The sequence below is a fragment of the Rhinoderma darwinii genome, chromosome 1, assembly GCF_050947455.1.
Source record: "Rhinoderma darwinii isolate aRhiDar2 chromosome 1, aRhiDar2.hap1, whole genome shotgun sequence".
NCBI classification, from domain to species: Eukaryota; Metazoa; Chordata; class Amphibia; order Anura; family Rhinodermatidae; genus Rhinoderma; species Rhinoderma darwinii.
The window spans coordinates 12830807-12850303 of record NC_134687.1 but is presented as its reverse complement, the minus strand read 5'-3'; the positions used below and the strand labels follow the sequence as shown (position 1 = coordinate 12850303).

General features: G+C 39.2%; 1 protein-coding gene across 1 annotated transcript in view; it reads left to right on the top strand.

The window, feature by feature from the left end:
• Positions 1 to 19497, top strand: part of GFRA4 (GDNF family receptor alpha 4) — a 408185-nt gene that overhangs the window by 367843 nt on the left and 20845 nt on the right. Inside the window, exons 4-5 of the mRNA XM_075855772.1 lie at positions 1000 to 1080; positions 15354 to 15699. Of these exons, the coding sequence (XP_075711887.1) occupies positions 1000 to 1080; positions 15354 to 15699 (427 nt within the window). The remainder of the gene's footprint in view (positions 1 to 999; positions 1081 to 15353; positions 15700 to 19497) is intronic.

The following is a 19497-nucleotide window of genomic DNA, read 5'->3' as shown; positions in this document are numbered from 1 at the left end:
ATTGACCCTTAGGCGGAATTCAGACAAGAGTAGTAAATGGTCGCATGTATTTCAATGGGGCCATTCACGTGCCCATTGTTTCAATTGACCGTGTGAAGGATTTGTTGAAAAATAGAACCTGTCCTATTTTCTTCCGTTTTCATGGATCCCTCCATAGACTCAAGTCTATAGAGATGCGTGAAAATGGGACCCGCACGGGTGCAACTCCAATGTGAAAAACTACCGTTTGCACTCGTTCAAGTAAATCTGGCCTTATGCACACGACATTGTGTGCATAAGTCCCGTCAGTCATTCGTGGAAAGATAGGACATGTCCAATCCTTTCACGGATCGAAGAATCGGGTCCGGGAAAACTGACCCGATTCACCCGCTAAAGTAAATGGGTCCGTGGAGACTATCGGGTGCCATTCGGATGCCGTTAAAATACGGCCCGATTCAACTGGCATCAGTTTTCCCCATAGATTACATCTGATCGCTGGGGGTCCAGCGGGAGGACACTGTGCGGTCATCTTATTATCCAGTGACCCTTCTAACTAGTAGGAATTGTCCAAAGAATGAAGCCCCTTTAAGCTTTAAGAAAAAACAAGCTCTGAGGGCGGCAGTGAGCATGAAAAAAAGAAGTGGAAAGCGCTTTTTTTTATGGCTTTTCATTGCAAAATAATGGACATTCGTGCGTGGAGTCTGGGGCTGAACGCAGCATTATACATCGCCAATATCAAAGTTGAAAAATTGCAAATTGAAACATTTTGCATTTGGAGTTGTGTTTAAATAAATATTTTTTCTTGTCAGATGTAGAGAACCTTCTATAACGTGGCGGGTGAAATGATGCCGACTTTCCAGCATAATGTTCCCGTCCATGGGCATCATTCACTCCGATGCATTAAATTGCCGGTCAAATGTTACCTTTGTGGAAAGAGAAAATAATGAGACTGTAAGAGAAGATTTCTGAAGGGACTGACAATGGGAAATGGCAGTAACTCTGTTTCACTGTTTTTTGCAGGTATAAGTGTCTTAGAGGGTTCACCGTATGAATCATTCGTGAGGGGGTTTGACTATGTCAGGCTGGCGTCCATCACAGCAGGTAATTATGTCCTAAATCTAGCGCACGTTCTGTAAAATGTGGAGCCGATCAGACACAAAGACCTCCTCATCCTGCTTCATATCATCCCACATTACCAGAGAATACCGCGTCCTTTATAATAAGAAAATGACACTAAAAACAAATCTGAAACATCCCACTGGGTCCAAGACCCACAATCAGAGGGATAGAAGCAAATACAAAAGGCTATTTACTGCAATGTTCCCCAACCTGTGCACAACTACAACTCCCAACATGTACAGACACCCACAAGCAAGAGTCATACTGGAGGTACAAAACATAAAATAACAAAAAAGCTGTTGTAAATATTGTCCATAGGGAACAGTATAAAAGAAGTATGATTTTTGTATATATAGTAGGGGGATGTAATAAATAAGTTATATTCTTGTATATAGGAGGCAGTATTATAGTAGTTATATTCTTGTATATAGGAGCAGTATTATAGCAGTTATATTCTTGTATATAGGAGCAGTATTATAGTAGTTATATTCTTGTATATAGGAGGCAGTATTATAGTAGTTATATTCTTGTATATAGGAGCAGTATTATAGCAGTTATATTCTTGTATATAGGAGGCAGTATTATAGTAGTTATATTCTTGTATATACGGGGCAGTATTATAGCAGTTATATTCTTGTGTATAGGAGCAGTATTATAGTAGTTATATTCTTGTATATAGGGGGCAGTATTATAGTAGTTATATTCTTGTATATAGGGGGCAGTATTATAGTAGTTATATTCTTGTATATAGGAGGCAGTATTATAGTAGTTATATTCTTGTATATAGGGGCAGTATTATAGTAGTTATATTCTTGTATATAGGGGCAGTATTAGGGCATGCCCACACGTGGCGGATTTCCTCCGCAACTGTCCGCATCAATGGCGCACAGAATCTGCGTAGCAGATTTTGCGGCGGATCTGCCCAAAATGTGCAGTAAATTGATGCGGACTAGCTGCTGCGGACTGCGGTAAAAGTGCTTCCCTTCTCTCTATCAGTGCAGGATAGAGAGAAGGGACAGCCCTTTCCCTAGTGAAAGTAAACGAATTTCATACTTACCGGCCGTTGTCTTGGTGACGCGTCCCTCTTTCGACATCCAACCCGACCTCCCTGGATGACGCGGCAGTCCATGTGACCGCTGCAGCCTGTGATTGGCTGCAGCCGTCACTTAGACTGAAACGTCATCCTGGGAAGCCGGACTGGAGACAGAAGCAGGAAGTTCTCGGTAAGTATGAACTTCTATTTTTTTGACAGGTTGCTGTATATTGTGATCGGTAGTCACTGTCCAGGGGGCAGAAACAGTTACTGCCGATCGCTTAACTCTTTCAGCACCCTTGACAGTGACTATTTACTGACGTCGCCTAGCAACGCTCCCGTAATTACGGGAGCCCCATTGACTTCCTCAGTCTGGCTGTAGACCTAGAAATACATAGGTCCAGCCAGAATGAAGAAATGTCATGTCAAAAAAGCAAGACGCATCCGCAGCACACATAACATGTGCATGACAGCTGCGGACTTCATTGCGGAATTTAGAATCTCCATTGAAGTCAATGGAGAACTTCCGCCATGAGTCCGCAACCAGTCCGCCACTGGTCCGCAACATCCATTGTATGCTGCGGACACCAAATTCCGCACCGCAGCCTATGCTCCGCCGCGGAATTTTCAGCCACGTCTAAACAAAGCCTACTAAAAAGAAGTGGAAGGCAATGGAGAAACGGCTCCGCTGCGGATTAATGCTGCGGAGTGTCCGCAGCGGAATTCAAGAGCAATTCCGCCACGTGTGGCTTTGCCCTTATAGTAGTTATATTCTTGTATATAGGAGGCAGTATTATAGTAGTTATATTCTTGTATATAGAGGGCAGTATTATAGTAGTTATATTCTTGTATATAGTGGCAGTATTATAGTAGTTATATTCTTGTATATAGGAGCAGTATTATAGTAGTTATATTCTTGTATATAGGAGCAGTATTATAGTAGTTATATTCTTGTATATAGGGGGCAGTATTATAGTAGTTATATTCTTGTATATAGGGGCAGTATTATAGTAGTTATATTCTTGTATATAGGGGGCAGTATTATAGTAGTTATATTCTTGTATATAGGAGCAGTATTATAGTAGTTATATTCTTGTATATAGGGGACAGTATTATAGTAGTTATATTCTTGTGTATAGGAGCAGCATTATAGTAGTTATATTCTTGTATATAGGGGCAGTATTATAGTAGTTATATTCTTGTATATAGGGGACAGTATTATAGTAGTTATATTCTTGTGTATAGGAGCAGTATTATAGTAGTTATATTCTTGTATATAGGGGCAGTATTATAGTAGTTATATTCTTGTATATAGGAGGCAGTATTATAGTAGTTATATTCTTGTATATAGGGGGCAGTATTATAGTAGTTATATTCTTGTATATAGGGGGCAGTATTATAGTAGTTATATTCTTGTATATAGGGGCAGTATTATAGTAGTTATATTCTTGTATATAGGAGGCAGTATTATAGTAGTTATATTCTTGTATATAGGGGGCAGTATTATAGTAGTTATATTCTTGTATATAGGGGGCAGTATTATAGTAGTTACATTCTTGTATATAGGAGCAGTATTATAGTAGTTATATTCTTGTACATAGAAGGCAGTATTATAGTAGTTATATTCTTGTATATAGGAGCAGTATTATAGTAGTTATATTCTTGTATATAGGAGCAGTATTATAGTAGTTATATTCTTGTATATAGGTGGCAGTATTATAGTAGTTATATTCTTATATATAGGAGCAGTATTATAGTAGTTATATTCTTGTATATAGGAGCAGTATTATAGTAGTTATATTCTTGTATATAGGTGGCAGTATTATAGTAGTTATATTCTTGTATATAGGGGACAGTATTATAGTAGTTATATTCTTGTATATAGTGGGCAGTATTATAGTAGTTATATTCTTGTATATAGGAGGCAGTATTATAGTAGTTATATTCTTGTATATAGGGGGCAGTATTATAGTAGTTATATTCTTGTATATAGGAGCAGTATTATAGTAGTTATATTCTTGTATATAGGAGCAGTATTATAATAGTTATATTCTTGTATATAGGAGCAGTATTACAGTAGTTATATTCTTGTATATAGGGGGCAGTATTATAGTAGTTACATTCTTGTATATAGGGGCAGTATTATAGTAGTTATATTCTTGTGTATAGGGGGCAGTATTATAGTAGTTATATTCTTGTATATAGAGGACAGTATTATAGTAGTTATATTCTTGTATATAGGGGGCAGTATTATAGTAGTTATATTCTTGTATGTAGGGGCAGTATTATAGTAGTTATATTATTGTATATTGGGGGCAGTATTATAGTAGTTATATACTTGTACATAGGGGGCGGTATTATACTAGTTATATTCTTGTATATAGGGGCAGTATTATATTAGTTATATTCTTGCATATAGGGGCAGTATTATAGTAGTTATATTCTTGTATATAGGGGGCAGTATTATAGTAGTTATATTCTTGTATATAGGGGTAGTATTATAGTAGTTATATTCTTGTATGTAGGGGCAGTATTATAGAAGTTATATTCTTGTATATAGGGAGCAGTATTATAGTAGTTATATTCTTGTATATAGGGAGCAGTATTATAGTAGTTATATTCTTGTATATAGGAGCAGTATTATAGTAGTTATATTCAGGTATATAGGGGCAGTATCATAGTAGTTATATTCTTGTATATAGGAGCAGTATTATAGTAGTTATATTCTTGTATGTTGGTGGGCAGTATTATAGTAGTTATATTCTTGTATATAGGGGCAGTATTATAGTAGTTATAGTCTTGTATATAGGGGGCAGTATTATAGTAATTATATTCTTGTATATAGGGAGCAGTATTATAGTAGATATATTCTTGTATATAGGGGCAATATTATAGTAGTTATATTCTTGTATATAGGAGACAGTATTATAGTCGTTATATTCTTGTATATAGGAGCAGTATTATAGTATTTATATTCTTTTATATAGGGGCAATATTATAGTAGTTATATTCTTGTATATATGAGCAGTATTATAGTAGTTATATTCTTGTATATAGGGGGCAGTATTATAGTAGTTATATTCTTGTATATAGGAGCAGAATTATAGTAGTTATATTCTTGTATATAGGAGCAGTATTATAGTAGTTATATTCTTGTATATAGGGGCAGTATTATAGTAGTTATATTCTTGTATATAGGAGCAGTATTATAGTAGTTATATTCTTTTATATAGGGGCAATATTATAGTAGTTATATTCTTGTATATATGAGCAGTATTATAGTAGTTATATTCTTGTATATAGGGGGCAGTATTATAGTAGTTATATTCTTGTATATAGGGGCAGTATTATACTAGTTATATTCTTGTATATAGGGGCAGTATTATAGCAGTTATATTCTTGTATATAGGGGCAGTATTATAGTAGTTATATTCTTGTATACCGGTGGTACTCCCGTCAGGGTCCCGGCCACATGGCTGAAGAAGAGGGGCCCGCCGGATTGTGGCCCCCCCCTCCTTCATGGGCCATCCCCCTCTCGCCCCCCTGCAGACCTTTTTTTTTTTTTTTTAATAGATAGATAGATAGATATGAGATTGATAGATAGATAGATAGATAGATAGATAGATAGATAGATAGATAGATAGATAGATAGATAGATAGATAGATAGATAGATAGATAGATAGATAGATAGATAGATAGATAGAGATTAGTAGAAGTATACATTTAGGTGTTATTACAATACTATGGATAATTTCTAGCATACTCCGTACATTCTGGGTTAGGTATCTGCTCCTGAGTCCAGACTCCTAGATGAATAATTTATTTTCATCCTGGGCTTATGGGATGTCAGACTCTGCTGGAAGGGACAGGCTCAGCACTGAGGGGAAGACCAATAAATCCACAAAGTAGGAGGCCAGAATCACTCTGACATTTTGGGCTCTAGAGAGTTCAAAAAATGTATTCTGCAAACCACCCAGCGAGTCAGAGAAGCAAATACTGGGATGACATCAACCTTAAAGAACAAAGTCAGCCAAGATCCTCCTAGCACTTGTCTATGGAACACCTGCTTTCAATTATCAGACCTCCTCCCTGGGGTGTGTTAGGAGCCGCATGTGTAACCCCGTTACACGGGAGGCTGAGGATTTATGCACTGCGAACACCGCATTTCAGGCAACACACAGAAGACCAGGCACTAAGGAATCTTTCTATGATGGATGAAGATATTAAGTGACCAGCTGTCCTGGTTTCTTGATGTTTACGCCAGGGAAAAAAATGGCTCCAGTAAGAAATGATTTTAAAAGATGCTAAAAGCAGAATAATTGCATCCTCCAGGTAACGTGATGTCCAATGACTTTGCCATACAACATTACACGATTATTTCCAACACCCTTATTCATCTCTATTAGGATGGACAGTACAGGCTTATCCTGCTCTCCAACAAAAATGGGGGCCAAGGCCCACTCATTGTTGGCAACGGTGGAGGGCCCAGAGGTTCGACCACAGAATTCTTATTTTAAAAGTAAAAAAAATGGGTTATCATTGGATAACTTCTTCTAAAATAGCAAAGAATGGAAAATATTTCTTGGTTAAGGTGTCCTAGGGAAGAGCAGTGCTACCATTATAGATACTGTAATCTCCTGATACACTGTAGACAACAGGGCCCAGTGGTGGACCCCCACTAGAAGCTGGAAGAGTAGGGGTTCACTTTCTAATTTCCCAGTAGCTTCTCAAATTAATTCACTCAATCACCTTAATGTCTTACAATAAGGGGAATTTGTATCCTCATGTTATGGTATTAGAGAAGGTCCCATGTTCGGTAAACCCCACCATTAGCCAGGGTATTACGAGACCAATGCTTCGAAAGCTATTTCCAACGCTCTCATTCAATTCTTTTGAGATGGACAACGCATGTTTATCCTGCTCTCAAGCCAAAAATATGGACTAAGACCCCTATGTTCTTGGCAATGGAGGAAGTCTCAGAGGTCGGAATGACAGGTTATAAAAGTTAAAAAAAAGGGTGGTCAATGGACAACCCCTTCAAAAGAGCAAAATATTCCCTGGTCAATGTGTCCTAAATTAGAGCAGTGCTGTCATTATATATAGTGTATGCTTCTGAGAGCCCTCACCCAACCACGAGGAGACTCTACTTCTACCTAATCTAGATATTAGGGTCCAAGGATTGACACCCTCTGGAAACTGGAAGAGTATGGGCTCAATTTCTACTTTACGGGCAGCTTCCGACATTGAGTCACTCAATCACCTTATTGTCTTACAGTAAGGGAGATTTGTACTATTGAGGTATTAGAGAAGGTGTCATGTTTGGGAACCCCACCATCACATGGGGCATTACACAGATGGCTCATTCTTTTCAGTGTTATTTAGTAGTGACGCTGCAAAAAATGATCGATCAGTGGCTGATTCCCAAGGAGATAAAAGCTGAACTCTGGTGGGTCAAGCAGCAGGAGCTCCAATGATCGGGTAGTCCCAGAGGAATGTTCCAATGGACAGTAGTTTAAGCGACATCCATAAACCAAGACCTGTGTATAAGTCTACTCCTTGCACTCATGTACATAAGGGTGTCTTGGTAGGTGTTATTTAAATTAGAATGGAGAAAATCAGCCCATAAATGTCCTCAAGGAGCATTAAGACCCATTCTAGAAATATGATATCAGGCACAATTTATAAATCAAATAGCCCCGTAATGCTCTATGGTCCCACAATTCTGTCTATTTGCACATTTTGGCTAAGGATATAATTCCAACGTATCCAAAAACGATAGTTTTTTTTCCACCGGATCCTACTGCTTTCGTCAAGATTAAACAGTTGTGTGTCTATGGGTTTAGCCAGACTGGAGATTAGAGGCTCCAGAAGTGTTTGGCACTCACTTATCTCCCTCTGTCTTTTGCCAAATGGGCATGTAAATGGAAAAATTCTATTTGTCTATGGCCAACATTAGAAAGGACAAATATAATTCTTATTTACTTGGATAATTGAAGTAGCAATGTATCTACAGATGTATGTGTATAGGGTTAAAAATACTAATTACACTTCCTATGGCCTTATCAATGTGCAATTCCTTTACTCATTCATGTCCAGATTTTTGTCTTTAGTATTATCGTTAACTCTGCATTTGGACCAGAACACAGGGAGTATTTGCTGACAGGGAGCAGAGCGCTCTCAGTATTACTAGGATTATGTGTAGGGGGTGGGCAGAGCAGGAAGTCTGTGTGGTGAAGCTTCAGCCAATAGCTGCAGAGCAGGAAGTCTGTGTGGTGAAGCTTCAGCCAATAGCTGCGGAACAGGAAGTGATGTCAGAGAAGGGGCGTTGGTTTGGGCAACTTCTGCTGTACAGCCCAGTAACATGCAGCAGTAGTTGTTGTTACCTGTAGTGTTCGTCGACCTGTAGTGTACACAGCACCCTGAAAACTCGCAGTTGTAGAACCAGAGTGAACGTTTTAACATCTCTTGTATGTTACATAACCTTAGTAGCTTCACTTTGCAAATTTTGAAAGTTTCAAGCTTAACTTTAAGTTCTGTTCAAAGTCCTGTAAGGACAGGGATGATGAATGATGTTCTCTGATTGAACTGCATATCATTTGGCGCATGGTATTATTCTTGGTCAGGCAATAAAGTGGGATAAAATAGCCATGGTTACCACAGAACACTTTAGTTTGTTGATAACTGCTGTGATTACTACTTTTCCAACCTTTTAAAGTTCTTTTTTTTTACTTCCAAACCATTAGGAGTTGATTTCTGCGGCTTTAAGTCCCACAAAATAGCTAGACTTCAATTGCCGCTCTTCGTATTAAACATAACCCTATATAAAAGGGACAAATAGCCGCAGGTAAATAGAGGAAACTGCTTTTTCCACTTAATTTTGGCCCTGCAGTAAACAAGTGGACAGGTTGTACAAAGTTGGGATTAAAACCGGATTAATGTCTTGGTACTGGGTCATATTGACCCAATCTTAATTCACAACTCCTGAAATTTACAAGAAATAGAGTGTAACGCCGAAAACTGCGCGAGTGTGAAGAACAAGACCGTTGTGAGAACCAGAATTGTATGAGATTTCATGGTACCAAATGCAAACATTTTATATGGGGTTCTATAGTTGCCAATTAACCCCGCATGTAGTGCAGTGTATTACAATTGCGATCAGGGCCTCCTGCCCTCAAGTCCCCTAGTGGGAGAAAAAAAACAAAAGTAAAAATAAAGTTGTATAAAAATAAAAAATTAAAAGTTTAAAAGTAATAAAAGTAAAATCCCCCTTTTTCCCTTATCAGTCCCTTATTATTATTAAAATAAATAAACAAATAAAGTATACATAATTGGTATCGCCGCATCCGTAACGGCCTGAACTACAAAAGTATTTAGATATGTATCCTGCGCAGTGAATGCTGTAAACGAAAATAATAATAAACCATACCAGAATCACAATTTTTTGGTCACTTCACCTATATCAAAAAATGGATTAAAAAGAGATCAAAAAGACACATGTACCTAAAAATGGTCCTGATCAAAACTACGGTTTGTTGGGCAAAAAAAAAAGTCCCCACACGGCTTTTTTGATGGAAAAATAAAAAAGTTATGGCTCTTAGAATAACGCAACACAAAAAGTGAATGATTTTTTATTAAAAAGTATTTTATTGGGCAAACCCCATAAAAACTATAAACATCTGGTATCGCCGTAATCGCATCGCCCCGCAGAATAAAGTGAATATGTCATTTATAGGGCACGGTGAACGCTGTAATAAAAAGGAATAAAAAAACAATAGTAGAATTGCTGTTTTTTAGTCACCACGCCTCTTCAAAATAGCATAAAAACTGATCAAAAAATCGCATGCACCCCATAAAAACTACAATGAATTCCTCAAGGGGTCTAGTTTCCAAAATGTGGTCACTTTTAAGGGGTTTCTCCTGTTCTGGTACCTCAGAAGCTCTGCAAATGCGACATGGTGCCCAGAAACCAATCCAGCAAAGTCTACATGCCAAATAGCGCTCCTGCCTTTCTGAGCCCTGCCGTGTGTCCAACCAGAAGTTTTACCACATATGGGGTATTGCTGTAATCGGGAGAAACTGTTTTACAAATGTTGTGGGCTTTTTTTCCTTTATTCCTTGTAAAAATTAAAAATTTGCCCGTTTTATCAGAAAAATATGTGATTTTCAATTTTAAAGCCTAACTCCACAAAATGCAGCAAAATACTTGTGGGGTCTAAATGCTCACTATACCCCTCGATAAGTTCCTTGAGGGGTGTAGTTTGCCAAATGGGGTCACATTTTGGGGGGTTTCTACTGTTTTGGCCATACAAGACCTCTTCAAACCTGACAAAGTGCCTAAAAGATATTCTAATAAAAATAAGGCCCACAAATCCACTAGGTGCTCCTTTGCTTCGGAGGCCGGTTCTTCAGTCCATTACCACACTAGGGCCACATGTGGGATATTTCTAAAAACTGCAGAATCTGGACAATAAATATTTTGTTGCGTTTCTCTGGTAAAACCTTCTGTGTTACAGAAAAAAATTTAAATTTAAATTTCACCTCTACTTTGCTTTAAATTCCTGTGAAACAGCTAAAGGGTTAAGAAACTTTATAAATGCTGTTTTAAATGCTCCGAGGGGTCTAGTTTTTAAAATGGAATGTTTTATGGGAGTTTCTAAAATATAGGCCCCTTAAAGCCACTTCAGAACTGAACTGGTACCTAAAAAAAAAGGCTTCTGAAATTTTATTCAAAATATGAGAAATTGCTGCTTATGTTCTAAGCCTTGTAACGTCCTAGAAAAATAAAAGAATGTTCAAAAAAATGATGCCAATCTAAAGTAGACATATGGGAAATGTGAACTTGTAACTATTTTGTGTGGAATTACTATCTGTCTTACAAGCAAATACATTTAAAATAAGAAAAATGCTATTTCTTCCAAATTTTCTCAAAATGTTGCTATTTTTCATAAATAAACACTGAATATATGGACCAAATTTTAACACTAACATAAAGTCCAATGTGTCACGAGAAAACTCTCAGAATCGCTTAGATAGGTATAAGCATTTCAGAGTTATTAGTACATAGTGACACATGTCAGATTTCAAAAATGGGCTCTGACCCTTAAAGAGGCTCTGTCACCACATTATAGGTGTCCTATCTTCTACATAATGTGATTGGCGCTGTAATGTAGATTACAGCAGTGTTTTTTATTTAGAAAAACAATCAATTTTATGTTATGACCTATTTTAGATTTATGCTAATGACTTTCTTAATGCCCAACTGGGCGTGTTTTTACTTTTTGACCAAGTGGGTGTTGTGGAGAGAAGTGAATGACGCTGACCAATCAGTGACCAATCAGCGTCATACACTTCTCCCCATTCATGTATTCAGCACATAGTGATCTTGCTAGATCACGCTGTGCTGTCACATACTCCCACATTAACATTACTGAAGCGTCTGGAGAGTTAATAGACATCACCTCCAGCCAAGACGGGATGTCTATTCACAATCCCGACACTTTGGTAACGTTTGTGTGGGACTTACAGCAGAGCAAGCGTAATCTCGTGAGATCACTCTGTAAATGACAGTTCATTTATACAGTACATTATATGGTACAATAAATGGTGCTACGAAAAACTACAACTCGTCCCGCAAAAATCAAGCCCTCTTAGGACTATATGGACGGAAAAATAAAAAAGTTATGGCTTTTGGAAGTTGGGGAGGAAAAAATCTAATTGAAAATCTGAAAAATAGCTGCGGCGAGAAGGGGTTAATGGGGCTCAAACAACTAGTGCTCATTGTTCAGTGTTAAAATGTGGCCCCTTAAAGCTGATGTTGGGAGGGCTGAAATGGAAGGAGTAATTGTTTTACTGCATGGAGTACCATACAAATACATAAATGATGAGCTCACCCAATCTTGGTCAGTTGTTCTCCCCATTCCTGATTCTAATAACTTGAGGACTGGGATCCAGATTGAACCTGCACTGGATCACGTTGGATGATCCCACATCTCTGAACATGACAATCCTGCACCGCCAATGCCTATATAAAACTAGACTTCCCTACTCCATAGTGTCCTAAGAACATAAACACCAGAGGTGAAGGCCACGTATGTGTTTTGAGCTGTGAACCTGTCCAGTTATGAGTAGGGGCTGGTTTACAGTGGTTTTCTCCAAAGTTTTTGCCGTTTTGAATGACAGTATGGAATAGAAAAAAAGTCTAGTTTTACTGTATATAAGGGTAGGAGATACTGAAATTCAGTTTTGTTTCCCTAGAGTTACTTAGAATAATCTTACAAACCAACAAGCCCCCTCTCCCCACGTGCAGTCCCAGTCCCTGAGATCAGCACTTGCGGGTTAGTAGTGTTCCTACCATAGTGGCAGGAAATGCAGGAATGGACTGGCATACCAATGTACTATAGGATCTCCTGGTAAGCCCAGGCTCTGGCACAATAATGGACCTCAAAGGTCCAGCAGAAGACAACCCCATTTGGCGCCAATCACTTGCCACTAGGCTCTAATTATTATGGGATGTTCACAAATATTCTATTAGACCTTATTGATTATTCGTTCTGTGTGTACAATGATAACAACAGGTGGCAGGGATGTTGTCTCCGAGGTGGAGCGGTGGATGCACAGATGCTGATAAGGTGTGTACCATTGTGGGCTACATTTTGACATGGTTGATAGGGTGTGTACCATGGTGGGCCACATTTTGACATGGTTGATAGGGTGTGTACCATGGTGGGCCACATTTTGTCACAGTTGATAGGGTATGTACCATGGTGGGCCACATTTTGTCACAGTTGATAGGGTATGTACCATGGTGGGCCACATTTTGACACAGTTGATAGGGTGTGTACCATAGTGGGCCACATTTTGACACAGTTGATAGGGTGTGTACCATAGTGGGCCACATTTTGATACAGTTGATAGGGTGTGTACCATGGAGGGCCACATTTTGACATGGTTGATAGGGTGTGTACCATGGAGGGCCACATTTTGACATGGTTGATAGGGTGTGTACCATGGTGGGCTACATTTTGACACGGTTGATAGGGTATGTACCATGGTGGGCCACATTTTGACATGGTTGATAGGGTGTGTACCATGGTGGGCCACATTTTGACACGGTTGATAGGGTATGTACCATGGTGGGCCACATTTTGACACAGTTGATAGGGTGTGTACCATAGTGGGCCACATTTTGACACAGTTGATAGGGTGTGTACCATGGAGGGCCACATTTTGACATAGTTGATGTTTTTTACATGAGAATGTCCTATTTTAAGGCCCTTTTACATGGGCCAATGATGGGCTAAGTGAGCGTACATATGTGAACAGGCCAACGATCAGCCGATGAATAAGCAAACGCTCGTTCATCGGCTGATTGTATTGTTTATGCAACAGAAAATATTATCGTTGTTGGCAGCTCATCTACTTGTCTAAACAATGTGCCGCCGACATGATGGAAATTCATAGGGACGAGCGATCGTATTAACGATCGCTCGTTCCCATAAATTACTGATCGTAGCTGCTTGTGAAAGGAGCAATCGTGCGCAGATCAAAGAGCCGTCTCGTTGATCGGCACTCGTTGTTACGCCCAAAATTGGCCGCTGTAAAAGGACACTTACTTTGGCCTTATTTCCTACAAACTATAGAAAGGAAACCACTTATAGCTGAATATAAAAAAACCATATCCTGAAAAATGCCGGTGGCATCGATAAAGTCCATTCAAGCATGTTGCAGAAACACCTTCTCGAATGCTTCCTCACGCTGAATGGTATAACTGTGACCCTGCTGAAAATGTATTTTTTATTGTTGTGGTGCAAAGAGTTAATGTATTGAACAGATAAAGAATTTGTAGTAAAGCCAAAGAGCTATAAAATAACAGGAGATAAAAGTGTTAATAAACATTATCACCAAACTCCTCTCCATTTACTACATGAATCTCCCCTCAAGCCTTCAACTATTTTATTTCTTTCTTTATGGTAATGCTGCATGGTTTCTTATGTAACCTTCTCATAATTCCCGTTTCTTGAGTGGGAGGGACCTAGAACAAGTCTGTGTAGCATGTAGGGGTAGTCTATTGTACAGTACATGGACTAAAATGGTGGCCCCGTAGACAGAGCCTCAGGTAGGCAACCTATCACAGCCTGTAGTTGATTAAAGGGGGTTTTAATGGGTTTTCTGACTACCAGAACCACACCGATCAGTAGATGTAGGGGCCTGTGTGGAATTATCCAGCAGTACCAGTCACAGCCACAACCATATGTATGGTGCTGTGAAGACAATGAAGCGCCATGGCCATTCTGCTGATTGGCAGATGTCCCGGGAGTCCGACATTCACATATCAAATATTGATGATCTATCCTATGGAAAACCCCAGAAATCAAAACTTCTGACATGTCGAAAGTTTTATAAAACACCAATTACTCAATAAAATTACATGACACCAAAACTTCTTTGACGAGACGTAAAGGAGATTGACATTGTGAAGGTTTGTAATTGATATTCCTAAAGAAGTTTTTCCGCATTAGTTATTTATGACCTATCTATAGGATATACCATAGAGGTCTGATACGTGTAGGTGCCACGCCACTGCTTCCTCAACCGTATCTCCCACTGAATTGAATGGAGAGAGACCATTTGAAGGACATACTATTACTTTTATTCCTTTTTTTTTTTTTTTTAAATTACAGTTTCCACTGGAGTTTGATAATACCTGATGGTTAAAGAAAATTTCGTATTTTGCTTAGTGTCAGATTAATTGATTTCTGCTTAAAACAAGCCTGTGTAATATGGAGAGGCAGTCTACTGAATAGCAGATAATAGTCCCTGTACATATTCATGTTCTCAAATAGTGGTCACCTAGACAGAAAGTAAAGTTCTTATTAGGAACGAACTAGGAACGAACACTCCTTTCCAGGAGAGGCTTCCGGGGTCGTATGGTTGCCTAGGCCACTGGGCGTCCCACTCCTTCGAATGGGATTTCAGTCGAAACTGGAGGTATACAATGATAAAGATCTTATAATTTTATCAGACAAAGAAGAGAATCGATATTTCTTCATTGAACGTTTAATATCTTCTTGATGTCGCCTTATATTTGGCCTAAAACGTTAATTTTTCATAAGGCCAAATTACTTGAAAATAATTGAACTACCAGTTTCCACAAGATGCTCTGGTAATTCACTCTTTGTATTATTTCTGAATGTCATATCTCATGTTGTGAATTTTTTCCAGGGTCTGAGAATGAAGTCACCCAAGTCAATCGTTGCCTTGATGCGGCAAAAGCTTGCAACGTGGACCCCACCTGCCAAAAGTTACGAACAGAGTATGTTGGCTTGTGCATTCGTCCCATGGCACGGACTGACTCATGCAACCGTTCCAAGTGTCACAAGGCCTTGAGGAAGTTTTTTGACAGAGTTCCAGCTGAATATACCAGTGAACTGCTCTTCTGTCCTTGTGAAGACACAGCTTGTGCAGAACGGAGGCGTCAAACCATCGTTCCAGCATGTTCTTATGAGTCAAAAGAGAAGCCCAACTGCCTCACCCCACTAGACGTTTGTAAGGGTGATAACATTTGCAGGTAGGTTACTTCACCCTGGAGAAATTCTTATTTCGGTTCTATGTGGAATGGTTTCTCTAAAAAAATATAACTTGTTACTTTAAACTAAATTGTTCCTCAACAAGGCCGTACATACCATAGAAGGCGACCATGCAGGGAGAGGGGCCCAGTCCTCGTTTGTCTCATCCCCTCTTCTACTTTGTGGTGAAAACCTGTGCAGGACTCTCCTCCCTTAGGCCTCATGCACACGGCGGTGCCCGTAATCATGGCCTGCGATTATGGGCACGGCCGGCCGCTGGCCCGTGCTCCCATATAAAGTATGGTAGCACGGCCAACAAAAAGCAAAATAATGGACATGTTCCATCATTTTCTGAACATTTCTACTGCCCGGACACCTCCCCTCAAATATACGGGAAGGCGTCTGTGGTCAATAGAAGTGAATGGGCCTGTAATTACGGTCCGCAATTATGGATGATTTTTACGGTCATGTTCATGGGGCCTTAAGGAACGGCATTGTAAGCAAACAAAGGGGAGGGGAATTAGCCTAAGGAAAGGGCATGAAGGGGGGAACAAACACTTTGGCCCTAGGCAGTCCATATTGATCAAAGGGGGGCCCCCACTCTTTTATATATGTCACTGGTTCTCAAGATGAGTTTGTCATTGAGCTTAAAACTACCCGATTCTGCCAGGAAGTCATGCACTATATGTTTCCTGCTAGGACCTTAGGACATGTCTTATAGTGGAACCCACAAAGAGATTTTGGGCCGTTATATTAATGGGCCCCTTTTCAACCATTATAGTTATAATACACTTGATCTGGGTTAACACAATACCTTTGAGCAACATTTATCTCATGTATCTCCTCTTTTTTTTTGTAGCCCTTTAAAGTTTTACCCAGAGGCAATGGGCCATTTCTGGCCATGGGCTCTCAGGCTCAGCCCAAACTATATTCCACCCATGACCGCAGCATCTTGAGAAGGAGTTGTGGCTCCTGCATCATTTCATGACTGGTCCTTTTTTGGTCTGAACTCTTCAAAGGATACACTGATCCTCTGCTAGGCCAGTCTAACCCCAGTGGGGAAAAAACGTGCTTTATGTTATGGTGGGATAATAGAAGTCTACTTTTCTAGTTCCCCAGTCAATCCCTAGATTACAACTCCCTGAACGTAAATGGATTGTCTAATTACAAAAATAAATTTTTTTATATAAAAACTGGCCCAGGTGATTAGCTGATCGCCATGGGCCCAATTTCTGAAACCTCCCAGGAACATCTGATAGTGCCAGGAAAGTTACGGCTGGTCATTGTATGAAATGAATTGCCGACCATGTAACACATTGACTGGTTATGTCCATCAACGTGAGGGGATGCTCTTTTCTTTGTTAAAGGGAACCTGTCACCAGCATTTTACCTATTGAACTCTACCCACCCCTCGCTGGCCGCTGCTGTCAAAAGTTCATTTGCGTTATCCCCTCTCCTAAACTCCCCCTCTGACCATAAATAACGGTTTGCAAACATTTTGCGTGTTTTATGGTAATAATCCGGCAGTCTCATTCGTTCCTCTTCTTATGCCCGCCCACTGCTGAAAACTGTCCCCTCCTGAATGCTGTCAATCAAAAGTAAGGAGGCGGGGTTAACTCAGAAAGTTTTGAGGACTGAAGATATGACTCTTTTATGCTCATTAGTATACAGTGCGGGAACACAAAAAAAACTCAATATTAAAGCTACAGAGCCGACTAAGAAGACAATTATAGGTTATATAGAAATGATTTTTCACCCACTACCACTAAATATTGCTGATTTAATAGGTGAAATGCTGGTGACAGGTTCCCTTTAACTGCTCTGGTTCATAGAGGGTGGTCCTAAGCAGGACGCTCCCCTCTATGACGTCCCAATACACTAATCGGGAATATGGAAAGTGGTTGTTGTAGTGAGACAATCCCTACAAAGAACATAAAAATCAAGTCAAATCTCCAAATCAAGAAAAAGACCCTCATTACCCACAAGACCAACATCTCGATCCCCTAGGACCCCTCATACTGAGCAGAACAGTCAGACAACTCAATAACTACAAGTCTCAGCACGTCCTTCCTGTAATGCTACATCTCCTACAACACCAGACATGAGCTGTATATTATCTAACTCTTCTGGAGAGGAACGCCATGCTTTTTAATTATCCGTTAGCTCCTGGCATTTAATATTCTCCCGAGGATTTTAAAGGTCCTTGAGTTAAAGTCCAATAAAACGTCGTCTTAGATACGCAACAAGACTCATAATGGCAACGACCATGAGTGATTGTGTGGCAAGTACTAGAGGCAGCAAGTCAATATCCATCGTGGAACATGTCATAGATCTTCGACAGCAGATGTGAAGAGTCCTAAGAGACGTAATGTATCTATTCTTTCATGTCCATGATCAGCATTGACTAACACCTTACAGATGGAAGCTTATGTAAGGGATGGCTGGCCGCAAAGGAGTGACTGTCCTCCTAAAAAGACTCTCGAAAGCTTTAGATTATACGGTAGAAACGTAATGAAGATTTAGGTCTAATCTACAAGGTCCCAGATGGGCAGTCATACTACTGATATTGCCTTTAAGTGATGGCGCTTTCTAAGAAATTAATTAACTTTTCATAGTGTGATCGTAGGACAAAAGGGGCAAATGCCCAGAGGTCACCATCAATCAGGGGCTTCCCCGGAACAGTTCCCTCTAGCCCTTCCCAGACAATCCTAGCTGTAAAAATGGGAGATTGAAAAGATTTAACGTGCATCTCTCACAATATAAAAAGTTTTAACCCCATGTCGCAGACATTTTGGGATTTTTAATTTTAGTTTTTTCCTCCCTGCATTCCAAAAGCCATAACATTCTATATTTTTTAGGTCGATACAGCGTTATAAGGACTTATTGTATATAGGACAAGTTTTCTCGGCACCGTTGTACCATATAATGTACCGTACTGAAGATTAAAAAATATATATTTTTGACGTAGAATGGGAAAAAAAACTCAATTCCTCTAGTGTTTTTTGGGTGTCATTTTTATGGCGTTCATCGTGTGGTAAAAAAAAATGTTAGCTTTATTCTTAATGTTGATACGATTATGGCGAGACCACATTTATATAGCTTTTTGTATGTTTCACTACTTTTACAAAGAAAAAATAAATTTTCGTTCACTTTTTGATCACTTTTTATTTCGTTTTTTTTTTTTTTGTGGGAGACGAGGTGACCAAAATAATGCAATTCCAGCATATTAAAGTTTTTATATTTTTTACATCGTTCATGCTGTGGGTTAAATAATGTTATATTGTAATAGTTTAGACGCGGCGATACCAATTATGTTTATTTATTTTTTTCTTTACATTACTTCAGGAGAATAATGGGAAAAGTTTTTTACTTTTAATATTATTTCTGTACATATTTCTGTACCTTTGTTTAACTATGTTTTTAACTTTTTTTTTATTAGTCCCCCTAGGAGACTTTCTCTGCACTATGTACTGCAATACTAATGTTTTCCATTATATTGTGTTTTTAGCGCCTCCTGTTAAGCCCTGCCTTAAAGGGGTTGTCCACGTTTGAAAAATTATCAAGCAATACTAATTAAATATTTATTAAAGTATATTTTAAATAGACTTACCGTTTCAAAGTTGCAGATATCTTCTAACTCCGTTTAGTGTCACATGACTCCGCCACCGTCGGAAACTTTCTCTTCCGCTGACGTCTTCTTCAATCCTGACTGCCGGACGAGCTCCTCTTCCGGTCTTCTTGCTTTTTCTCTTCCCTTAGTGCCTGCGCGTTCCGACCTAGTTATATTTTTCACGCATGCG